At 25.1% G+C, this 19,763-nt stretch overlaps 2 protein-coding genes across 3 annotated transcripts; one reads left to right on the forward strand and one right to left on the reverse strand.

Annotated features, from left to right (window-relative positions):
- Positions 1-1,047: 1,047 nt before the first annotated feature.
- Positions 1,048-2,820, reverse strand: LOC103570612 (uncharacterized). Of its 2 annotated transcripts, XM_053740080.1 has the most exons (4): positions 2,676-2,820; positions 2,334-2,536; positions 1,971-2,255; positions 1,048-1,323 (listed from the first exon to the last, which is right to left on the reverse strand). In XM_053740080.1, exons 2-4 carry the CDS (start codon positions 2,418-2,420, stop codon positions 1,111-1,113), a joined length of 585 nt encoding a protein of 194 aa, XP_053596055.1. In that variant the 5' UTR covers positions 2,421-2,536; positions 2,676-2,820; the 3' UTR covers positions 1,048-1,110. The 2 variants fall into 2 exon arrangements, with proteins under 2 accessions (XP_053596055.1, XP_008546628.1); XM_008548406.1 differs by having other exon boundaries at positions 2,334-2,820.
- Positions 2,821-5,173: 2,353 nt separating this feature from the next.
- Positions 5,174-19,205, forward strand: LOC103570611 (protein numb). Its single transcript, XM_008548404.3, has 9 exons — positions 5,174-6,137; positions 10,436-10,615; positions 11,205-11,276; positions 11,352-11,570; positions 12,182-12,368; positions 12,490-12,777; positions 13,933-14,112; positions 14,202-14,578; positions 16,366-19,205. Exons 1-9 carry the CDS (start codon positions 6,063-6,065, stop codon positions 16,771-16,773), a joined length of 1,986 nt encoding a protein of 661 aa, XP_008546626.1. The 5' UTR covers positions 5,174-6,062; the 3' UTR covers positions 16,774-19,205.
- The last annotated feature ends 558 nt before the right edge of the window (positions 19,206-19,763 follow it).

A 19,763-nucleotide genomic window follows, 5' to 3' on the forward strand; every position in this document is an offset into this window, starting at 1 on the left:
AAGCGCATGCGTTAAAACTAAATCGAATAGTGAAGGCGGTGCAGGATCATGAGTAAAAGACATTGCCGGGATTGTTTTTTTGGTGGCATCCGCTTTACTTTTAAATTTACTTATAAATATATTAAATATGTATAGATATTTATATTTATATTTATACATTTATAAGTATATATAAATATATATATATATATATATATATATATATATATATACGGTTTAAATAGAGAGTGTACTAAATGTTGCTGGCATTAATACCCCAGATCTAGTTATGACTTAACAATTACAAGCATTATGATTAAACGTGCGTCAAATCCAATGCGGCGTATCAGAATTCTTATCAAACCTCGCCGTCGTCGTCGTGATACGCTATGAGTTCAATTATTTTTTTTTTTTTGAATTCGTAATTTACTAATTCACGTTAATAAATTTATTTACACTTGAATTAGATATCTTAAGTTATAAATATACATATGTATAAAAAAAATTTTTTAGTCAAGTGAACGTCAAAAGATTTCTTAGACTTTGAAAAAAAATTTTTCAGGTGAGTTAACTTTAAGTTATTTTTAAATTTATTTATTAATATAATCATTTCTCTATTAAAAAAAAAAATTCTTAATCAATTCTTTAAAAAAATAAATTAAAAATTTAGTTTCTTCTTATAACTTAAGGGAAAAATTTATTCGATCAATTTTTTATTTTTTTTTTTTTAATTAATTTTTAATATGTAACTAAAAAAAAAAAAATTTTAATAAATTTTCTTTAAAAATCAGTGGACTTAAATTTAAAAAAAAAAAGAAAAAAAAATTATTTGAATACGTGAAATTTATAAATATTATTATGATGATAAAATATATAGATATATATGAATATATCTTTGTATAAATAACACTTGTCGTCATAATAATATCTATCTCTTTCGTTTATTCTCAATAGAGTAATAGAGAGATACCGCCCCACCTATCTCAGTACTCTAGATCGATTTTTTAGTTTTAAATGACCTACAATACCTGCAACACGGCATTTCTAAAATAACAACAAACATTTGATCTGATTAAATATTTTATTTCTTTTGTAGCTAAAAATAATTTACTAAAATATTTCATCTTATATTTAGTTACTGTTTAGAGACTTTTTTTTATCAATACACTCTTTAACTTCATTGTAAAGGTCCATGTATTTCTTTGGCAAAACTCCGATACCATTACTAACTGTACAGTATGGAACATTCATTGGCAGCATACTCATTTCGTTCGTTAGTTTTCCAATTGTTGTTGCTGTCTCAGGAATACTGTTGACTGTCATCCAGGTTGTTTTAGCTGTCACCTGTTAAATTTAATTAGTTTAATAGTAAAGAGATTAAACAATTCAATTACTTTTATCACTCATTTTGAGGTTTAGTTTTTAAAAATTTATTTGAGAGAAAAATAACTTCTGGAACTGAGTTTGTAATAAAATTTCTTTTAATTTGAGTACCCACATCGATATTTTTAAATTTAAAAATTTTCATTAATGATTAATTAATTATCACTTAATTAATCATCATTTTCAAATATATTATTGTTGGAATTCAGTCGATACAAAATTCGATTCTCTATCTGGATATCAAACTAATTATTTTCCCAATAATTTTAAAAATGAAATCACAAAATTACCAATAATTTTTTTAAATGACTTTTATAGTTTAATGTTAAGAGAAAATTAACTTCAGCACTGACTTTGTCACAAAATTCCATTTAGTTTGAATACTCACATCAGTATGTTCAAAAAGTATAATGAATACTCCCGCCAATATTTTTAAATTTCAAAATTTCAATTGATTAATTAACAATCAATTAATCATCATCTCCAAACATAAGGTTGTTGGTACTCATTTGACGCAAAATTCGATCCTCTACCCATCTACTAGGCTCATTATTCTCTCAATAAAAATTTAAAAAATAAAATAAAAAAATTAGTAAAAACAAAATTACTTTACTAGCGCAGAGAGTAGCCTCAGCTATAGCCTTAAAGCTCATATCTTCAAAACACTTGTTAGCTTCATTTTGTGCACTAGTTAAATTATCTAGTACATCATTGGTGACTTTGTTAAGACTCTCTGAAAATCCGTCTCCAAATTCAAGATGTTCAACAATGCAATTGCTCACGTTAACCATCAAACTAAGTGCTATCATGTCCTTAGCATTTCCAAGTGCCATACATTCACTAATGTCAACTTCACCAGCAGTTTTCTCGAGTTCTTCAAACTGATTGTCCAACTTTTTTTTTTTCAGACATTAATTAGTTGAATAAATAAATTATTTAGTAAATAAAATTTAAATATAATTTATAATTACCTGATTCATTAAAGTACTTATTTGATCGTACATAGCTTGGCCAGCAGATTCAGCAGCTTCTTTTAATTCAACACCAGCTTCATTCATTTTATTTTTAGCTGTTGCTAAATTATCATTTATTGTTGTTTTAGCGGCATCTATTGTTGTATTTAATTGCTCTTGTAAACTTGTCAATGGATTAAATCCTATTGAATAACTTTTGTCTATTGTTATTGTTAAGACAAGTATAAATATAATTGACTTGTACATTTTAAATATCAATAGAGTTAATAAAAGTGTGAGTTGACGTTATTACGAGAAATCGTTACACTGATATGAGAATCATATTTTATTTAAAGTTACCTTGCTAATTTTTAATAAAAGAATAATCAGATGAGTGTGCATTGTCGATTTAATCGGGTGTTAAATATTTACTCAATATTTTTTATTTATGAGGTATATGTTAGTATAGTAGATTTATTGGTTATTTGAATAAGAGGTTGTTTTTTATTTTGAGTCGAGTCGAGTCAAGACTTGATTCGAGGTGAATTATTTATTTCTTGAAGCGGATGTTAAGGTCAATGATAGACTTTATATTTTATTCATTGGAATTTTTATTTTTATTTTTTTTATTGAGAAAAAATGATAGGAAAAAAAAATTTATACGAAACTAAAAAGAAAAAATTTGTTGGATTGTAAATTATAAATTTATTTTTATTTAGGGAGATTCTGAGAATTTAAAAAAAAACTTACGTGTTTGAAATTTTTATTTTTTCATCTTTTGGGGGTAAAATGGGCCGTATAAAAAAGTAATAATTAAAATAAATATTTTGTAATTTTTCAAAAGTTTACAGTGTTTAAGTACAGAGTAAATGGACCGTAAGAGATATCAAACCTGTGGCTAATTTTTTTTTTATACTTTAGTTTTAATAAATTTTATACACGGGGCAAGATGGGTCAAAAAAATTTTTTTTAATAAATCAAATTATTTTTTTGTAAAAAAAAAATGTTTGTATTAAAAATTAATATAAACATAAATTTTAAACAAATGAGGTAAAATGGGTCGGTAAAAAATTTTAAGCGTGAAAAAAAATAATTTAAAATCCAAAATAATAGAAAAAAAAATTTTATGTGAAATTTAAAAGAAAAAATTTGTTGGATTTAAAATTATAAATTAATTTATTTTTATTTTAGGGAAATTCTGAGAATTTAAAAAAAAATTTGACTGTTTGAAATTTTGATTTTTTGTCTTATGGGGGTAAAGTGGGCCGTATAGAAATTAGAATAAATATTTTGTAATTTTTGAACAAAGAGTAAATGGGCTATAAGAGATATTAAATCTGTGATTAATTTCTTTTACAATTTAGTTTTCAAAAATTATTAAAATTTTCACTTTTCACCAACAGGGCAAGATGGGTCCAAAAAATTTTTTTCAATCAATCCAATTTTTTTTTTGTAAAATAAAAAATTTTTGTACTAAAAATTGATAAAATCATAAATTTTAAACAAAGGAAGTAAAATGAGATTTTAAACAAATTTTAGTTGTAAAAAAATAATGTAAATTCCAAAATAATAAAAAAGAAATAATTTTAAACTCGTCAATAATTAAAGTTGATAATTACAAGTTATAAATACTGAAGGCATAAAGAAAATTCTCACCCTCCTTAAAAAAAAATCCATCTCAAAGATTTCATTGTGTCAAGTTCTACATAGAAACCATTGAACCTCAAACATATAAACTTTGGCTCATGGACATAGAACATGACAAAGTAATATAAGCATAAGCAGAGAGGTATAGACAGAGTAAGAGGTATAAGTAGCATAGAGGTAAAGAGAAGTCTCCTGGTTCTGCTCGTACAATAATGACAGATGTAAAACCATTTGCCGTGGCAGCTGGTTTTTATATTCCCCTCTCAAACTACCAACACTCTACACGTCCAACTGCACCATGTGACCAAAAGGATCAGTATCGTCCCAACCTTATCCCTAATTCCCATGCTCGTAAGTCTCCTCTCTCATCTTACTTCTAAACTTTTATACCCCCCGTTAATAATTCTATTAAAACTTAATATTCAATTAATTATTTTAAAAAACAATAATAATTAGTTACATAAAACATCAGTGGTTAAGTTGTTTAATTACAATAATTTGTATTTAAATAAATATTAATACATAAACGGGAGTGTTTAAATTAAGTTACGTTACTGTTCAGATGAAACAGCTTGAGCAAACTTTTAAATTTTATTAACATCTTACAAGGACTTATAAACATTTTTACTATCGTCCATATCCTAGATCAATAAATATTTTTATTTATTTATTTATTTTTTTTTTAATAACATAATTATTTTTTTTTTAAATTTACCGCCAATTATTTTTTTAAATTCAAATATTATTAAATTGTGATAATTGTTTTTTTTTTTTTACTTAATTTGTTATTAATATTTTAATAAATGTACGTTAAATTCCGGTGAGGTCACAGGATGTAGTTGAGTGTAACGGCAACGGTGACGACTGCGGTGTAATATATATGTATATATCTATATATATAAGGTTGTATTGTGTTAGTGTATGTAGGGTGTGTTAATATATGTGTTAAGGTATGAGAAATATCAACGGACAAAAAACGTGGGAATTTTTTTCTAGTACAATAGTGAATACAATTGACTTATTTATTTAAATTATTTAATAATAATTATTAAAAAAAAATTAATACGTAATTAATTATTTTTTTATAAATTGGTTAAAATTTATTTAAAAGAAAAATTAATTATTTTAAATAAAAATAATTAAAAAAACAAATTTATAAATTTTTGATAAAATTAAATTTTTTTTTTTAATTATTAACTGACAAAAAATTTAAAAACAAGTTTTTAAAAAAGAAAGTGGTTGTTTTATCCGTATAACTTAACGATGACTGGACTTGTATATACAACTTTACATATATGTATGTAATAAATATATGTGTGTGTAATATAAAGATATATGTAGTGGACATGATTGTATGACGGTTGACTAAACCTGAGTTTTTTTTAATATTAAATGACCGTGGACTGAATATTCAGTCGCGGTAATATGCGAACTATGACGTCAGTTTAATAAATTTTTTTTTTTATGTGGATATAATTTGCTAGGTAAATTATGTGAATGCATAATTGTGTATTATAACAATTGATTACGTTACAATAGAGTTAAATAATTAATTATTACAAAACGCGGGAAAATAGCAGAATTCAAATTTAAACGGAAAACGTACTGTTTAAATAATTGAATTTGATAAGTGAAATAATAATAATAATCAAAGAGGCGTCGGTCGGTCAGGTAGAGAGTTTGACAAATATATAACTGTACTTAAAATTCGTATAATAATATTAATAGCAATTATATTATTATTATAATTAATGTGATTGTGAACTTTTAAGGCTGTCAAGTTGTTATAAAAACTTGAGGACAAAATGAAAGATCGTGATTTTATTTGAATTTGAATTTAGTATGAGAGATAGCATAAAAATGTTGAGATGGGAAGTGGATTGAAGAATGCTGATACTAAACGAGGTGAAAACATAACGTGAGATGAAAAACATAGGGTGAATGTGTTGTGTGGGTTCAGGTTTTGGTGATACTGACGCTCGTTTTTATTGTTATTGTTGTTATTATAATTATTATTGTTATTGTTGTTGTTGTTGTTATTATCAGTGGGCAGTGAGTGAGTTTTATTGTATTTAAATAGCTAGGAAAATTATTTTTAAAATGGGTAATCATCCGTCAGCTCATCAACCGCTTGAAAGAGCGACTAGTTACAGTGGAAATGCTCTTAGATATTCGGTACGTTTTTATTTTTATTTGTTTTTGTTATTATTTATTATTTTATAATTTAAATTATACAATTTTTTATTTATACCAATCAATAGTTTTGGGGATTCAAAATTTTTAAATATTGTTTTTTTCAGTAAAACTTTGTTATGAGTTATTTTAAAAAAATTATTGTGTTATTTTATTTAAAGTACTTTTGAATAATAATTATTATGGGGAATTTTAAAAAACTTTTGAATAAAAATTTTTTATTCAATTATAGAAATTTTTTTTTTTTTTATTAAAAATATTTTAAGGGGAATTTTTGAAATTTTTTTGGAGTAAGAACTTTCATTACAGTATTATAATTTTATTGTTTATTAAAAGTATTTTAAAAAAAAACTTACGGGTAATTTTTTAAAATACTCTGCGTAAAAATTTTTATTAAGATATTCGAATATTTTTCGTTAATTTAAATGATTATTACAACGGCAAATTTTTTTTTTAGTCATAATATTTTTTGAGGAATTTTACAAAATTTAAAGTGACATTTAATGAGTAAATAATTTTTTATATTCTTAAATTACACATACAAGAAGTTAAAAACATTTTTGGTGTAAAAACTTTTATAAAAATTTTTTAATTACATTATTTATAAAATTATGTTTTTATAACCGATGATCCGGCAGAATTGACAAATAAATAATTATTTTTACGAGGAATTTGTGAATTATTGTAAGTAATAATTAGCATTTTTATTTTTATTTAAAACTAGTTGTATAGAGCTGTAATTATTACATTGATATATTTATTTTGAATGCAAAAATAAAACAAAACTATAGAAATACTATAATTTATTTTTAATGATTATTTGATTACGTTGACGGATAAGTTATTTTGTTGCGGCTTTTTCAAAATCATTATCGTTTTTAAAAGACCGGTGATTTATTTTTAAAGATAAAAAACTCTAGCAAAATTTATTTTAAACTCACATTTTATTTCTAACTTACTCAAATATTTTTTATTTCACTATTTTTTAATAATCAATAACTATTTTTATTATTTTTCACATTCAAATCATCAAATTTTACAATTACATCTCAAAATTAATTAGCCAAGTCAATAAATAAATTTACGAAACGTTACTTAATGTCCAACATCATAATTTAAATTCTTTATAGTAATTACGTCATGAGTGTCATGGCTAACAAATTAATTCTAAGTGAAAATTAACTATAAATAAATAATTAATAATCCTTTGATGTCTAAACAATGAACAAGCATAAAAGCTATAGTAAGTCTATTGAGTAAAAAAAATGTTTTTTTCACTCAATATAATAACAAGTCAGATAAAATAATCAATTCACTTATTTTTTATATTCATATGCATTTAATGACAGTTTGTTTTGTATATTCATACAGATTAAAACATTTTGACATCTGTATAATTTTAACTACTGTACATCATTTTATAAAAATATTCACAAATGATTCTATCAACAATTTTAATAAATAAAAAATAAAATTACTTCCTCATTAAATTCAATTACTTTAGGTAATTTTATTTTACACGAAAAAAAAAATTATTATGTAAAAAGTAAACTAAACTCGCTATCGAAGTATGATTATTTTTAATTGTGGCAAGTAAAAATTACTATTCCATAAACAACATTTACTATTATAAATTAAAACTTATCAAACATTTGTAATTTTTATATATGAAATAGTTATTTTTACTTATGCAAAAAGTCAAAATTATTGTACATCAATTGCGGTTCAAATTTAAAATCTACATAATAAACATCACTAAACTTGTAGCTCTATTGCAAAAAAAAATCTTTTGAAAAAGTTTCATAAAAGTAAACTTAAAAATGTAAGATAATTTTGAAATAAGATGATAATTTTTGGAACTTAAAAAAATTTAAGAGTAAGAAAAAATTTTCAATCTGACCTCATTCTTGAAACGAGGTCATATTCGACTCGAATAATTTTTGCGTAAAAAATTACGAAAACCTGCGTGTAAAAAATATTCAGTTAAAAATTTCTCTTTACTCTTTAATTGTGTTCAAAAGTCCAAAAATAATGAACTCAAACTTTAGAACTTTCGCATATTTGGAAGTTCACTGTTATTAACCTTTTTGAGACGATTTTTTTTTTGTTTTTCATGGGTAAGGTAAAAGACCTAGTACCCGATCAGGGAACTAGTACTCATGAATTTATATATCGATATTTAGTGAAATTTAGTAAAAATAGATGTACAAATACATGAGTGATCGGGTACTAGTTCCCTGATCGGGTACTAGGTCTCTTGCTTTACTTGAATTAAAGGGCTCCATACAAAAAAAAAACTTAATATTTCGATAAAAAAAATTTATTATAACAATTGCAGCGGTTTTAGACTAAATTTTCAATATCCAATATTCTGAGATGATACTAAAAGTAGCAGTCATCAAACGATTATGTTGTTTTCAAAATAAGTCACTTGTGAATAAAATGAAATTTTTTGAATACGCACAAAATTATTTTTAAAGTTCTTGACATGCATTTATCAAAATTTCTTCAAGAATATTTTATTTGTTTATTTTAAAGCATAAAATAATTTTCAATATCTGCTACTTCTAGTATCACTATTCTAAGGTATTCCACTAAATTAAAAAATTTTAAATCGACGTCATTCATCGGGCTGTTTTCAAATATTTTATTGAAAATTTTTTAAAATATAGAAATATTTATATCCAAATTATCCTCAGGTAACATTCAATATAAAAATGTTTTGAACTATTTTAATATACAATATGGAAAACTTTCTAATAATTCGTATTTTTTTTCCTTGATTAGTTTTTTGATGATAAGTACAACATGTACATGGAAAAATTGATCTTGTTTGAAATACTATATACCTAAAGATCGGAAGTAAAATAAAAAAACGAAATGAAAAGTAAAAAATCTATTGGATGACGATTTTTTAAATGTTTCACATGAGTACTAGTATGCTAGCCGAAAATTGCAGCCATCCCCAATTATCCCTTAAGTCATCTTTAAGCAGTCAAATTAAATAATTTTTCTTTTATTTTCGTTGCGCTAAAAACGTTCCAATCTTCACGGCTGCCAAATTTCAAAACACAGTAACTGACAAATATAAAATTTTTAAAATACGAATTGAATCATGTTCACTAGTGACATGTGAGCGTCGATTGACAAGGTTCCGGAGTACAGAGGGTGACCGGGATTTATTTCTGAGTCCTTATAAGTGTAATAGACACTCCATAATTTTTTCGGAGTAAACAAAAGCGTACAAATATTTTTTTCGGATTTTTAAATTTGCAACCTTGATTTGTGAGGGTGGGACTCGGTCTCTGGTATCCAAAGGGAGATTTTCTAATTTTTCCAACATCCAGCACCTTATTTTACTGTCAGGAATATTTTTTTCTGCTTTCAAGGAATTTGAAAATTCGTTGGCATCCAACTTTCGAAACTTCAGGTTCATGTTCACAAGACTCGACTGGAACTAAAAACACTAAAAAATTGATTTTAAAAAATTTGCCCCTTACTGTGTTTTGAAATTGAGCACCCGTTCAGGTACATGAAATACTATGATTTCATGGTAAAACCTGACCAAGTTGGTCACCTGACGGAAACTGAAATAAATACATGCAAAAAGAACTATGACCGTAGTAAAATTTACAATGATTACAGTAATTTGTGATGTAATCATTGTCAATTTTACAAAGGCCAAAATGGTCCAGGTTTACTACGACATTATAGGATTTCAAACGAGAGTAGTTTCTCCATGTACGATAATGGTTAATAAGACTCTGTTTCGAAAAATAAAAAAGCAATATTCAACATATTTTTATGCAAAAAATTATTTTTGGTTTGTACTCCACCCTAATAAATATCTATATACATACATATATATTTATGGAATATTGTACTAGCTTTCTCACATGCATTGCACCTGTCGCACGCCTTGACACAACCAAGTGAAAGGATTTAAAACTCTTTACTATACTCACAAACATTAACCTGTATTACTCCATTCCTTATTTAACTTATTATACATTATATACATTGTACATTGTACTGTTATAAAAGAAAAAAAAAACAATAATGACATATTTATAAAACTGTCAAATTACAATAATTACATCTTTTAAATTTCCCCAAACAATTTATATTAACAATAATAATTTGATTTTTAAAATATAATGAAAAACAGTGGACTGATCTGGTAATTTATTGGTCAATACAAAGTTACTAAAAATTTTATTTTATTTATTTATTTTTTTGTTAATTGATTATTAAAGTAAATTTTTTTTTGTTTATTTTAGAAAAGAGAAAGATCCTCACCAGCAAACACAAACAACAGACGGATGGATCGTTTAAGAAGAAGTTTTCGAGATAGTTTTCGACGTAGAAAAGATACACATATACCAGAATCAAGTAAACCACATCAATGGCAAGCTGATGAAAGTGCTGTGCGTTCAGCAACGTGTGCCTTTCATGTTAAAGTTTGTATTTTTTTTTATATATGTACAAATATTTAATAATTATTTAAACAGAAGATTTTGGTTTGAAATAGAAAAAATTTTTTTTAATTTAATTGTTTTAAATCAATACCAATTTATGATCCTGAAGTTAACAGACAATTAACAATTTTCTGATTTTTTTTTTTTTTTCATCAAATGAATTACAAAAAAATAAAAACTGAAAAAATGCACATGTAGAAAATTTAATAAACTATAGGTACAATTTTTTCAAATATTTTTTTTTGATTTACTGTTTTAAAAAACAATTCAAAAATTATTGGACGCCGGTTAACTTCAGTATCATTACCAATTTTTTTTTTTTTTTTTTTAAGAAAATGGCAGAATACAAAATATAAAAAATAGTCAAGAAATTTTAAGTCAGAAAATTTTTTACTTTAATAAAAATTATTTTAGATAAATTGAAAATTAATTATTAAGTTTAAAATTTGAATTAAAAATTATTTATTGTTTTATAAATTTTGATAGCTGAAAAATTAAAAAAAAAAAATTTTTTTTAGCTTGGACTCGAATTTTAGGAGTGATTATTTAATAAATAAATAATTTTTTACAGTATTTAGGATGTGTTGAAGTATTTGAGTCAAGAGGAATGCAAGTTTGTGAGGAAGCATTAAAAGTATTACGGGTAATTAATAAAAAAAAAATAAATAACTTAATTTAAATTAAATATTGGCTGGATTAAAATAAACGTAATTTATAGAATTCAAGAAGAAGACCAGTAAGAGCAATATTGCATGTATCTGGAGATGGTTTGCGAGTAGTTGAAGATGAAACAAAAGGATTAATTGTCGATCAAACTATTGAAAAAGTATCATTTTGTGCACCAGATCGTAATCATGACAAAGGATTTAGTTATATTTGTAGAGATGGCACCACGAGGCGATGGATGTGTCATGGATTTTTAGCTTTAAAAGAATCGGTAATTATCTAATTAATAAATAAACATATTATTTAAACAGCTGACTGAATTTCCCGTAAAATGAGTACGCACATCAATATATTATCATCTGGTTGATTAATCATTATTTTAAATTGATTAGTCATTAATTAAATAATCGCTTTTTAATTTCATTTGAATATAGTCATGTGAGTACTCAAACTAAAAGAAATTTTCTACTTAATTCATTCATGCCCTCAATTTCATAATTTATTGCTACTGAAAAACATTCACATATTAAATTCCAATTTTTTTCTTTTTTTTTATTTAATATGATACATAAATAGCTGATGAAGTTTCCTTTGAAATGAGTACCAACAACAATATATTTGGACAAAATAATTATTTAAAAATTTTATTTAAATATATTTCTGTGAGTACTCAAACTATAGAAAATTAACTCACAAATTTAAGTGTCACATAATTTTTAGTTTAATTTTTTAAACTAAGAGAAAGTCAAATTTTCGGAATTTAAAAAAAATGTGATTTTTAAATAATTGAGGAAATTTCCTGTTGAATGAATTCCAAAAACGCTATATTTAGACCAAATAATTATTAAGTATTTTAATAAAAATAATAATTAAATAAAATAGGGTGAGAGATTAAGTCATGCAGTGGGCTGTGCATTTGCGGCATGTCTCGAACGTAAGCAGCGTCGAGACAAAGAATGTGGAGTTACGATGACATTTGATTCAAAAACATCAACATTTACACGAAGCGGAAGTTTTCGACAACCTAGTCTTACGGAAAAATTACAAGATAGCAGAGAACGTGCAATTGGTAAGACTAATTGTTAATTATTAATAATTAATCATGAATAATTCTGGCTAGTTAATGACGCAACTATTTAATACTCAACAATTTTATTTTATTTTTTATTTTTTTGTTTTAAATTACAAAGATGTACCGTCGACACCGACGTCAGCAGTCGTCAAGCAGGTTTACAATCCGTTCGCTATTGAGAGACCTCATGCGACCCCCTCAATGTTAGAAAGACAGGGGTCATTTCGCGGATTTAATCAACTTAATCAAGCTTCACCATTCAAGAGACAGCACAGCTTACGCGTTAATGATCTTCCCAGTAATTTAGAACGCACACGAAGTCACAGTCTTGAGCCAACCGATTTTTCACGTTTGCCCACCAGCCTCGGTGGTACTTTGCCACATGGTATTGGAATTAAACCACCTGGTAATTATTTTTTTTACAAGAAGAAGCCTCGAAAAAGACAGTATTTAGTTAAAGACTTCCGGTTTAAGAAACTTTCAAGGGTTCTTTGAGCTCTTTATTAACTTCTGCCAATCAAACAGAAATATTTATTTTAAAATCAATATTTTTGCTTACGTATCCGAGAAACGATGAAAGTAAATCAATATAAATTTATAGGAAATTTTATACTCTATACATTTTTATCGTATCTTTGATAGTATAGCCGAAATTTTATTTTCAATATTCGGTCTCGAAATCTGTGAAATTTTACTCTCATTAACAATTTTTTACTTTTAAATTAAAATTACAGCTGAGTTATCAAAGATACGATAAAAATACACAAATAATTATTTATAGGAAATTAAATTCTCTATAAATCGATTCCCGCCCATTTTTATCGTATCTCTATTAATTTAGTCATAATTTATAAATTTTAAGACAATCCTTTTCTCAATTTTGAATCCTTTCTTTATTCCCAATTTTAACTTGGACCGCGAATTTTAAAAAATTTGAATTTTCCCTCTAAAATATTAAAATCTTCATTTTTATAAAATATCATAAAATTTATTTAATTGTAAGCCAAATGTAGAATAAGGGAGGGGAGGGGTACCCCCAAAATTTTATAAAAAAAAAAAGTATTTTTTTAAATGTTTTCTAAACATTCCAAAATAACTTTTGTAAATAAAATTGTATTTTGTTTTTAAACTTTTTTAAAAATCGAATGTCAATCGAAAAATGTTTATGACTTTTGTTTTATGATAAAAACTACTGATTTTTTTTTTATTCCTTCGTATCCAATATCAATGTAAAATGTCATTTTTCTTTATGTAAATTTTATAAGAAAATTTAATTTCATCAAATCCATTTAATATCCAAAAATTTTTTTTTTTTTTAACTTTTTTTAAGGGGTACCTCATTTTGTCTGCAAAAATGAAAATTTTGTTTTTTAATGGTAACTGAAAATTTTTTTCTATTTATTTTGAATGGAAAGAAAAAGAAGATTTAGCGTATTTGAGTCCTCGAAAACTTATGCACCCCGTTTACCCCCCCCCCCCCCCCTTGCCTTTATTCACAATAACCATCGCAAGAAATAAAAAAAAATGTCTATTTATTTTTTTGTTTTTTTTAAATTTTAAGTGAGTCCAATACCAGAATTAATACCATCAACTGGAAGTGATAGTGTATCAGCAATGTGTCAACAACTTTCACACGGACTCTCACTTTTATCTAGTAGCGATGATTTTGGCAGCTTGCCACCACTTCCTACTTTAAATTCAGTATCTAAAAATTTATTTAGCAATACAATTCAAGCTCAAGGTTAATAATTTTCTATTTTAAATTTCCATAGCTCACAAAAAAAATTTAAAAAAAAAAAATTAATTTACAAAATAAATTATTTTTTACAGGAGTTACGAGTAGCAATTCATTAGATGACATAAAACTCTCAAATGGTCCCAGTATTAATAACAATATAAATAACAACAGTAACAATAATAACAATATAAACAATATTAATGAAGATATGTCTATAAATGAGCTGACATGGAATGAAACATCGCAAATTACCTTAACAAATCATCAACGATTGACACCGATTTTAAACACCAGTTGCAATTTAAGTCCAGTACTTGTTAAAACAAGTACTGGTACTTTAACAGGGACAACTTCACTTTCATCTGAGTCAGCGATTGATAAATCTTCAAGTGATACTTCAACGACGAGCAGTCAGGCATATATTTTAAATAATTCGTTGACTAATTCTATCGCTAGTGATAAGTTTGAGGTAATTATTCATTTTTTAAAAATTAAATTATTAAGATATTTTAATAATTTATCAAATTCCACGTTAAATGAGTACACACATCGAGATGTTTGGGTAAGATGACCATTTTTCAGTTCAACAGGGTAAAATGGTTAATTAATTTTTTTATTTAAATCTATTGATGTGGGTACTCAAACTAAAAGAAATAAGGTCACTAATTCAAATCGAACTTTTATTAAAAATTTTAAAATGTATACATTTGCATTAAAACTTTTTTTTATAGAAAAAAAATTGAAAAACGGTTGACCCTATAGGACAACTCTAAAACTTCCTGCATTTGATCAAACTTAGAATTAACTTAGTCGGACAAAAAAACTCCACACGCACACACACATGCTCTTCTGAAATTGTTCAAAATAGCTTCCTAGTATCTAAAAACATCGAGACTTGATGAAAATCCGATTTCCGGAAATCGAAACGAAATCAATAACCTGACTTTTTTTTGAAAATTTTCAATTTTCACAGCGGAAAATTAAAAAAAAATGAAGCTATTATTTAAGAAATTAATGAAATTTCACATTATGTAAACACTAAGGTGGTCGTTAGAATTAAATTTTCTCAAACGCCTCATAAAAAGTTTTTTTTTTTGTGGGAAAATACGTGGGGAATTTGGTTTTTTTTTTTTTTTTTTTTTTTTTTTTAAGTAAAAAGAACACGTGCCTCAGGACAAAGTTCATTTTTCGATTCAATTGCGGTTTTTTTAATATCTCATGAAGTATGCAGATTAAAGGAAAAAGTCATAAAAACAATTTTGCAGGAAAATAAATTTTTGACAAAAAAAGTCAAGTTCATTTTTTTTTAAAATGTGTATTTATGAAGATATTTCAAAAAAAACTTTTTTTAAATCTTATGAATTGAGCATTTTAAGGATTACAAATGTTGAAAATGATATTTTTCTAAGTACTATAGAAACTATAACAAGCATTAATGATTGATACATTACGAGTTACGAAGTTGTCTATATTTAAGAAAAAATGTTACTTTTAACATTCATAATCCTTTAAATGCTCTATTGATAAGATCTAAAAAAGTTTTTTTTAATATTTTCGTAAATACACATCTTATAAAAAAATGACTGTGACCTTTATCAAAATATTTATATTAATTCATATTTTAAGGCAATTAGATGGTTTTTAAATTTTTTATATAAATTTCAGCCTATTCATGGTAATTTTTATTGTAATTCAATATAAATTTTATAAATTGAATCATCAACTTTTTATCATAACCGACGAATAAAAATTGAACTAGAGATAATTTATTTAGACAGCCGCTAGGTGTAATTTTTACTCGTAAGTATGAGTAAAAATTAATCTGGTTGATTTTTACTCACTGAAAGAGTAAAATTTCGTAATTTAAAAGTAAAAAGTCGTAATGGCCCAAGATTACTCAATTTAGAGTAATTTTTAGAATAAACAACATGGCAATATTCATACGAAAATTCTTTCCGTGTATGATTTTTTCCTTTAATCTGCATATTTCATGAGTTATTTAAAAAAAAACCGCGATTGTATCGAAAATTGGACTGTGATACTTCACTAAAAATAAGCTTTTCATGGGGCGCCTGAGAAAATTTAATTTTTAACGACCACCCTAATAAATACCCTCAACTTTACATTGTAACAAAGTATATTTTCATCAGTTAATTTCAAATTATCTTAGAAATCTAATCGCGCAATCTATTTTCTATTTATATAAATCCCTAACGATTAATGACTAATTAATAGCATTAACAAAATTATTTTTAGACACAATCGGTTGTAAGTACAAGTAGCGCAACAACAAGTGGAATTTCCGAATTACCAAGAGCAGAACAATGGCTCGGTACTGTAACAGGACTAGTATCAGCAGCCCAACAATCATCAACCTCTGGATTAATTTCATCAATTCCATTACCATCAGAAGTTCCTCAAGTCCCTATACCTCCACGTCGGGCGCCACTTCTTCATGCACGTGCCCATTCACTCGGCTCGGCACTAATGCCCAGTACAATAACCACACGCACTGGAATAATAACAACATCTCGTGATCCTTTTGATGCTGAATGGGCTGAATTAGCGGCACCAGATTTGAATAAATCCACCGGAAATACCGCAGCCACTACTAATCCCTTTATTGTTCCCAATACATCGCAAACCTTTCAGGTGCAATTGTAGCAATCCTTACGATAATTTAATTAATTAATTAATTAACTAATGAGCAAGCTAGTGCTTATCAATGCTAAAAAAAAAAACAAAATGATGAATAATTAATTACATGTGTAGTGAATTGCACGTAAACGCACGATTTTAGTAATTAATTAAAACCCTAGTCTTAGTGAACGCACAATTTTAATTTATGTGCGATGGTCAACGTACTTTATTCGTTTTTATTTATAGAAAATATTATTAATATTTTTTTTTTATGTTACTTAAATTGTCTGAGTACTTGTAAATGTACTTATCAATTGTTTTTAAGTATTAAAACAATTTTTTTTCGTTTAATTAAATTTAAAAAATGCGCGGGAAAATTGGAAATTTAAAAAAGAAAATTTTTTATTGTTTAAATAATGGATGTAAATTTTTGTGCGAGTTAAACTCATAAATTGGGAAGTAAAATTCCGTAAAAATGAATACACGGTTGTAAAAAATTTTTGTATGAGTTTTGAAATTAATTGAATAGAATGAGTTTCAATTATTTGAATAACTAATAATAAAAAATGAAGTTTAATTTTTATTTTTTTAATCGTTCCAATAATTAACAAAGTAAATTATTTTTATGACTCATGAATAAGAACGCGGGGTTTTTCTGTCTAATCTCAAGTTAGGCAATGAAAAAAACTTTTAGCAATTGTTCAAAAAAACTACAAATATGAAACAATTAAAAACTAATCAAAATTTTTCAAATAACTGATACAAAAAAAATTTGTCAAGACTCGTTAGAAAAAAAAAACAGAGTTAGACTGTACAGTCTCAAAGTAAAATAAAAATTATTTAAACAATTAAACAAAAAAATCAAATCGTTTAAACAGTTAAAATTATTTTGCTAAGAAGTCTAAGAATTTGGGCTTTTACCGTCCAGTTGAAGTTTTAGTTTTTTTTTTTTTTGTTTTTTTAAATGTTTGAACAATTTAATTTTTTTCATAAAAAAAAAAATTGAAAATTTTCCCTCAGCAAAGAGAAGTAAAATCGATAGAAAAATTGAATGAATTTATTTGTCAATAAAAGATTGAACTAAGAAAGTAATTATATTTTATTGAGAATTGTATATATGAAAAAAAAGGTTTTAAAATATTTTTAAAAAACTAGCATTTATGTAGATTAATTTTTATTGATTTTGTACTTTAATTATTATTATTAATTATTAATTATTGAAAGCCGTTAACTGAGCCAGATGAAACAAAATTTTCTATATATATATATAATATATATGTATGCATATATATATTTGCACTTTGTTAATAGATGTCACAAAGTCAAAATAATTGTTATTACCAGAAATTAAATATTTATATGCAATGCACAATATATAAATATGTTTACATTCCACAAATATTTAATTGCATATTTTGTAAATAAATAATTAAAAAAAAAATTAGAAAAAATATTAAAATTTAATTTGAAAATATATTAAATCAGATAACGGCAGGAAAATACAAAATTGTTTGAAAGGCTTCAAGTACTTAAAACCGTGTACTTAAACATATATATATATAAATATATACACATATATTTATTTATAAACTCATAAATAAATATATAGACTCATTGAAACACTTGAACTATTATTAAATACAGTTGGTAATGTCTTTTAATGTTTTTTATTATTATAACTCATTATTATGATTATTTTAAATATTCAAAAGATCGCGATGACTCCCGCGATTTATCTTAAATAATTGATTTTTATTTTATTTATTTATAAAATATCTGTAGTGAGGGTTGTAATTATATTTATTTTTCTCTTAATTAATTAAAAAAATTTTTAGTATAATGATTTTTCAAAATAAAAAAAAAAATATTTATTTATTGGGTATAGATTTAAAAAAAATTGATTATTAGAAATGATATTTATTGTAAATAATCCTGATCAATACCACAGAAATTAAAAAATAAAATTTCCAAATAAAAATTAAATTTTTAGGGTTTAAATAAAAATTCAAATTTTTGAATTGTGAAAAAAAAACAAAAATAATTTAAAACAGATCATATCAAACCCTGCTACAGAATATAATTTTCTTTCATTGTGTCATTGGTTAGCATAAATAAAAAAAAAGTAAAATAAAGTTTAAAAAATTTTTTAACTTCCAATAATTTTTAGTCATCATTTACGTTAATTCATAATTATTTAATAATTAAATCTAAAATGTATATAAGGTATTTGTGCCTCAGTAAATATTAAAATAAACAGAAGTAAAAAATAATAAAAAACGCACATTGGCCGGTCACAATTTTCTTAGCTTTGAATAGGATTCAAAATTATCTCATTTAACTAGGCTTAATACTTTTTTTTTTTATTTTTTTTTTCTAAGCGAGAGATCAAAAAAATTGTTGTAACCAAAATATTTGTTAATTAAAGCAAAAAAATGTAAATAAAAGTTGAAATTATATTGAAAGTGCTTTTACCACCTAGTCATTATCAAACTTCCTGAATTTAAAAAAAAAGAAACGTAGGGGAAAAAAGGAAAAGTGTAGAGGAAAACCCGTTGATTAAATTGTTTTTTTTTCTTTTTTCACGATAATAATTTTTTTAACATTTTTCCTTTTGTTATCAGTGAGGGTGCCTGGTAGGGAGTACGCATGCGTGTGGGGGGTGTATATATTGCTGAAGGTTATTGATTCGCAGGCAAGTGCTCGCAGGGCTCCAGACTACGCTGAAAATCATTCAATACCAGAGTATTAATCCTTTTCTATTTTTTTTTTTTTTTTATTGAAAATAAATGCCTCAATAATGTTGTATCTAAGGGTCTTAATTAAGTTTTAACTTTTAAATAAATTGTTAAAAATTTATCTCAATTATTAAATGAAATTTTTTTTTCCCCTCAATACTTGATGAAGAAAAAAATGAACGAGTATAAAAGAGGGCATACTTTTGTTCTCGTATATATTTTTTTGCTTAACTTTTTAACGTCGAGATGGATGTAGTGGTAAAATGGACTTGCCATTTA

Source organism: Microplitis demolitor, chromosome 6 (genome assembly GCF_026212275.2).
Source record: "Microplitis demolitor isolate Queensland-Clemson2020A chromosome 6, iyMicDemo2.1a, whole genome shotgun sequence".
Taxonomy (NCBI): domain Eukaryota; kingdom Metazoa; phylum Arthropoda; class Insecta; order Hymenoptera; family Braconidae; genus Microplitis; species Microplitis demolitor.

Coding starts and splice junctions, on each gene's coding strand:
- LOC103570612 (XM_008548406.1), bottom strand. CDS start 2,582: ATGTACAAGTCAATTATATTTATACTTGTCTTAACAATAACAATAGAC. Junction 2,256..2,333: donor TAAGTACTTTAATGAATCAG/GTAATTATAAAT, acceptor AAAAAAAAAAAG/TTGGACAATCAGTTTGAAGA. Junction 1,324..1,970: donor CTACTCTCTGCGCTAGTAAA/GTAATTTTGTTT, acceptor TAAATTTAACAG/GTGACAGCTAAAACAACCTG.
- LOC103570611 (XM_008548404.3), top strand. CDS start 6,063: ATGGGTAATCATCCGTCAGCTCATCAACCGCTTGAAAGAGCGACTAGT. Junction 11,277..11,351: donor AAGCATTAAAAGTATTACGG/GTAATTAATAAA, acceptor CGTAATTTATAG/AATTCAAGAAGAAGACCAGT. Junction 14,579..16,365: donor TCGCTAGTGATAAGTTTGAG/GTAATTATTCAT, acceptor AATTATTTTTAG/ACACAATCGGTTGTAAGTAC.